This window comes from Octodon degus, unplaced genomic scaffold (assembly GCF_000260255.1).
Source record: "Octodon degus isolate 3935 unplaced genomic scaffold, OctDeg1.0 scaffold00420, whole genome shotgun sequence".
Classification (NCBI taxonomy): Eukaryota; Metazoa; Chordata; class Mammalia; order Rodentia; family Octodontidae; genus Octodon; species Octodon degus.
This window is the reverse complement of record NW_004524996.1, coordinates 460,106-465,463: the sequence shown is the minus strand read 5'-3', so window position 1 is coordinate 465,463 and position 5,358 is coordinate 460,106. Positions and strand designations below refer to the sequence as shown.

General features: G+C 42.3%; 1 protein-coding gene across 1 annotated transcript; it reads right to left on the bottom strand.

Annotated features, from left to right (window-relative positions):
• Window positions 1-1,104: 1,104 nt before the first annotated feature.
• Window positions 1,105-4,474, bottom strand: LOC101591262 (granzyme B-like). The gene is made up of 5 exons (XM_004648498.1): window positions 4,420-4,474; window positions 2,977-3,124; window positions 2,346-2,502; window positions 1,924-2,181; window positions 1,105-1,296 (listed from the first exon to the last, which is right to left on the bottom strand). Exons 1-5 carry the CDS (start codon window positions 4,472-4,474, stop codon window positions 1,105-1,107), a joined length of 810 nt encoding a protein of 269 aa, XP_004648555.1.
• Window positions 4,475-5,358: the final 884 nt, after the last annotated feature.

Genomic DNA, 5,358 nt, shown 5'->3' with positions numbered 1-5,358 from the left:
GGAGGACAGACCAAATTTGGAAACTTTGTTCCGCTTCCAGTTTCACTGGGCTGTTTTACTATGTTGATCCTTAAGACCAGGCAGTTAGTAAGCACTCAGGGAGCACTAGTTTGCTTATTCATGGAAACAAGTATGGTTTCACTAATTCTGCAGAGAGAAACCCATCGTAAGGTAAAACACTGGTATATCCCATGTGTACCCAGAGACTCTTACTTGTTATGCCAGCAGTGATCATCAGGGAAAGGGTAAAAGTGGCTAAGTGGCCCAGCGACTAAGGGACTTGGAGCATATAAGGGTTCCCAGGAGTGAGAGGTTCTGCCTAAATGAGAGTTGTGGCCATGGGTTCTGATCTCACCAACCTTGCCTTCTGTGTATCTTGCATGTAACCACATGTGGTCATGGATATTGTAGGTGAGGGGTTTGAGGTAGGAACAACATTAAATTCTTGTATCCTAATGAATATAGGGGTTTTTGGGTTGTAACAACTATGAGAGGTGGCAAGCAAAATGGGCAGCATGGTGGTTGTAAACCTATGTTAGTCTGGGACTTAGAGGAGAAATGGGAAGGAATCTAATTTCAGATGAGAATGAAGAGTCCTTGAAGATATACTCCACAGCCTCTTATTGTAAAACTGTGGGAGAGAAATGTCCTACTGAGGAAGAGCCCCTTCCATTCAGTATGATTGCACAGAGTGGTAACCTAAGAGCTGTATTACAGGTCTCCAGCACAAATGATCCTTTCCTCCTTTCTTTATGCCACACGACTCGTGAAGAAATCACATGTCCATCCTGAGACCCAGAAGAAGTGCTATGTAAATTTTCTTCTGATGTTGTTTAGCGTCCAATATTTTAAAAGGGAAGGATGTGAGAAATTAAACCAGGCTAGAAGGAAATGGTTATCAGCTCAGAGGGGAGGTTTGAAGATATTAAGAGGAGCAGTACGTTAAGAGCCTAAAATCAGCACAATTGTATCACTCGCTTGTTTAGCATGGAGTTGGTCTCTGTGATAGAAAGCAAATGAACAAACCAGAAACAAATCTTCTTACTGTAATGAGACATTTATTTAGTAGCTGGTGCCTGTTCTAGAGCTATTACAATCTCAGGCTCAGGAAAGATGGTTGCTCAGAGAGGGGGCTTCATTTTCTCCCTGCAGTAAGAGATGTTTTATTGTTTTCTCTATCCAGTCTAGATAAGGAGAGAGTTTGGTGTAGACACGTGGAGGTTGCCCATCTTCGCTTCCATAGGAGACAATGGCCTGAAGCACGTTATTACAAATGAAGGGGCCTCCAGAATCACCCTGTGAATAAGAGAGTGAAGTTTTGAGGCAGTGCACTTCATGTACTTGTCCCTTCAGATATCTCAAACCCATCTTCTAGTCCTCTGGTGAGAGATGAGACACAAGGACAGGCTCTGTTTCCTTAGCAATGAAGCTCTAACTGTGGACAGTGTTACTGCTCTTACACTTGGGTCAGCTTTTGTCCTTGCCCCATGTCCTGGGACCTCATCCTGTAGAGTCCCGTGAGACCATTGGCTTCAGGCTACAGTTTAAAGACATGGAACCAGATGAGTGGGTAAGACTTGGAACAAGGAGGAAGAGCCCACTGACCAAGAGGATCACTTGGTTCGAAGAAGCCAATTTCTTATAATTATTGGATACTTAGGGAATGGTTTCTAATGACTAGGATGTGAATAAATTCAGTGTGTTGCAAATTCATCATTCTGGAAAAGCACTCCTCACCAGAGTCCACTTCACAAAGTGGTAGAAGTCTGTTACCTCGCATCTCAGGCTACTCCCTCTTTCTCTGTTCAGGGAGAAATACACAGCCTAGAATCTGAGGAAACCCTGCTGTTTGAGTTTTCTTGTCTATGTTTTTCTCAAAATACCTTTAGTCCAAAGTCAAGGGTGATCAATGTCCAGTCTTACCTTAAAGGAGGCCTTCTGAATCTTTGGGTCCCCAGCACATATATGAATAACAGTATGGTAATTGGGCCAGCGGATTTCACACTCCTTATCATCTTGTACTGTCAGCTCCACTTCGTGCAGTGTGTCTGCATGTTTCCCACTTTGGGCCAAAAGTCCCCATCCAGCCACCTGGCACAGAGTTCCTGGCATTATCTTTGATTTTCCCTTGGGCAACTCTAGAATCTGCACCTCTTTAGTCAGGATGGCCTTTTCTTCCAGCTGATGGGAAAGAAGTAAAAGAGCTCAGATATATCTGTATCTTCTGGGACTGGACACTCATGTTCTAACGGAGAACATGAATGCAAAGAGGGAAGATGAAGGTTCCCAGTAGGAGGAGCAACACTGTATGAGTACAGAAAGAGAAGCATGGAGCTGTACATTACCTGCAGCAGCATGATGTCATTGCTCCACTCCCGAAAGCAGAAATTTGGGTGTGGGACACGTCTTTGAACAAATCTGAGTTGCTGAGTCTTCTCTTTTTTTGTGACATTGTGTGCCCCCAAAAAGACGGTTGTGCCCTTGTACTGTGATGCTAGAGTACTGCACACAAATTACAGTGGGTTAAGGAATGTGGAGCCTGAGAGGACCCATAGCCAGAGCTATAGGTAGTAGGTTATTGGCAGTACATGTTCATGATCCACATGACAGGAGGACCACCCACCTGAGTGACTGTGCCTTGTTCTTAGTAACACAGGCTATGAACTTGAACCCAGGGTGCCAGAAGTTCTAAGGGGTCATTTACGTCCACGAGAATATAAAAATTCTTTATTTTGCATTGTTATGTGAAGGCTTGTTCCTAGGTCTTAATACATGGGGCTTGTTTCTCCTGGTCTTTCCTATGTCAGCAATTCTCTGGGTGTCAACTAGGATGTCTCCCCGTGGGTGTTTGCTGGCCCTTTCTCTCCCTAAAATGAGGCTCCTGTTTATGTGCTTCCAGGTGCATAGTGATTTCCTCAAAGGAAGGGACTATGAGAAGCGTTTACCCAAGACTCTGCACAGTTTTTTATTCCTCACCTGTTGAAACAATGAGCAGCTGTTAGGACAAACTTCTCATGTATCAGGATGCCACCACAGTTTTCGTATACATCAGTATACCAAAACTGCATGAAGGCCATGTAAGGACGGGAATGGGGTTTGGCTTCATGTCCCCCGATGATCTCCCCTGGAAGAAATGTCAGTTTGTCTGCAGCCACTGAGGCACTGCTTGAGCTTCTACTTGGCTCCAGAAAGGCTGGGCATTTTCCATGTGGGATCTAATGCTGTTGGGAAGACAGTGAAGGAAGGAGCCTCATATTTTTCTGCATAGGGAGTGAAATCAACTCTTGGTCTCAAAATCTTACTTCTCCATGCAATTGGAGATGAACTTACCTATCTGGGGACAGTAAAATCCCAGAGACTATTCATGATTCTTCTCCTGAGATTTTTTATTTTCTAAAAAAATTATTTTAAATACGAGAGAAAGAAAACAAGTAACAAGAACACAAACAAAACAAAGCAACATAAAACAATAAAAATGATACAGAATTTCAAAACAAGCACAGGAAATTAGCAATCGTTTTACAATACATGAAGTAATCATGAAAGTTAATTCTGAGATGATCAGGCATATGCGTGTAAAACTGATCAAACAATTGAACATTAATTCTTCCTTTCAATGCACTTTAATTTTTTCCGCATCCTTTCTATTTTTTATAAATTTAGTTTGAAGAAAGAATAAAAATAATAGATAAGACATTGTCCCTAATTCAATTCTGGAGTGCAGTGTTATACTTCCAGTGTACTCTAGATGTTGTCTGTTCCTCTTTCCTAGGACCTGACATGCTGTGTGTTTCTCAGAACTTCATTGGCTGTGTGAGTGGGAAGCTCCATGATATCTCTTGGTGGAGGTTGGTATGGCATTGCTGATGGGATTCTGAAAGGCAGGGAAGGCAGATTCTATGTCTATGTCTCATATGGAAAACAGGGGAGAAAGTGATTGGGGTTAAAGCAGAGTTGGAGAAGGGAGGGGATGAGGACTAAGGAAAGGAAAAATTAGAGTTCTGAAGACAGTGATTCCATGCATTATTGGCTTACTGATCTGTGGGCACATCTGCTAAGCAACTAATGACTGCTCCAACTTTCACCTCCCAGACAGAGAAGATAGGCCTATGATGCTCTTCATAGGAGTATTTGACATTTTCTTCTGTAACCTTTCACCACTTTCATAAACTTTGAGTAGAGATCCACTTCCAAGATGATAAAACTTGGGACTAGAGAAGGGATAGTGTCCCCCATCTCTTGTTGAGAACAGCCTTGTAAGCCTATTGAGTGTCATAATTTGGGTTCTCTTGTTGAATTGGAGTTCAGGTTCTGAGCAGTCCAGGTAGACCAAGGATTCAGGGCTGTGCAGAGGGACAGGGTACCCATGTCCTCTTTGGATTGGATTTGGGGATCTTAGGGTTGAAGATGGTAACTTACCTGCCCTTGTCTTGTGTAGTAGTGAGAAGGCCAACAGGAGCAGGAGCAGCTGCATCTTCTCAAGAAACCTTCTCAGGTCAGGGGTTATGAATCTGCATCCTTTCTGGTTTTTATTCCCCAGCACAGGAAGGGGGAGGAATCAGCTGAGTGACTAGGTTTCCTTCTTATTTTTTAAGCCTACATCATGGGTGGTTTTCTAAGAAAGTGCCCATTTCCCAGTAACAACCTTGATGACATCTTTTATGATGTTGTGTGAGAATCAGTGATTTCTCCTGATGATTCAGAACAAATCACCTGTTCCTCCCCACAAGTCTAACTCAAGTGTGTAAGGTGCGGACTAGAGGATGTGGTATTGGCCAGTACAGCATCATAAACCTGGGTTCCTCATGAGAAAATTATCAGTGCCAGGGATTTAATTTCATCAGTAAGAATGTGCAGCAGATGAGCAGTAGGCCCTTCTGTCATGCTAGGAGCAATCCTGTTAGAGAGAGAGCAGACAATCTGGTGCAGAAGAAATAATACATGCAGGTCAATTTGACCATGGACATGGTGAAGCAATGTAGTAAGCAGTAATACAGCATGGCCACCATGTACTAAACCTACCTGATGCTCTTGCTTCATTATAGCCTCCTTACCTTGGTGTTCTAAATATGTCTTATATTATTTTGCATGTTCAGTATGATTGAATTTATCTCTCTTCTTCATCATTTTATTTTATTTTATTTTCAAAGTTTTATTGATAAACACATAGCAATGAGACAGTTTCAAATCAAATCAGAAGTACAGTTTCAACAAATAATACACTGCACATATTCTTCTTAGTGGTTAATTGCTGTACAAGATGTGGACTTGTGATCCTATTTACAAACACCATTAGAACAAATCATTCTATTCATTAAGAGAATGCAACTATATATCCATCCCAACCACTTTGAATAC

Excerpts from the sequence above, each read along its gene's own strand:
- LOC101591262 (XM_004648498.1), bottom strand. The coding sequence starts at position 4,474 with ATGCAGCTGCTCCTGCTCCTGTTGGCCTTCTCACTACTACACAAGACA. Across the intron at positions 3,125-4,419 it reads ACTACACAAGACAAGGGCAG|GGGAGATCATCGGGGGACAT; the intron begins GTAAGTTACCAT and ends CATTTCTTCCAG. Across the intron at positions 2,182-2,345 it reads ATGACATCATGCTGCTGCAG|CTGGAAGAAAAGGCCATCCT; the intron begins GTAATGTACAGC and ends CTTTCCCATCAG.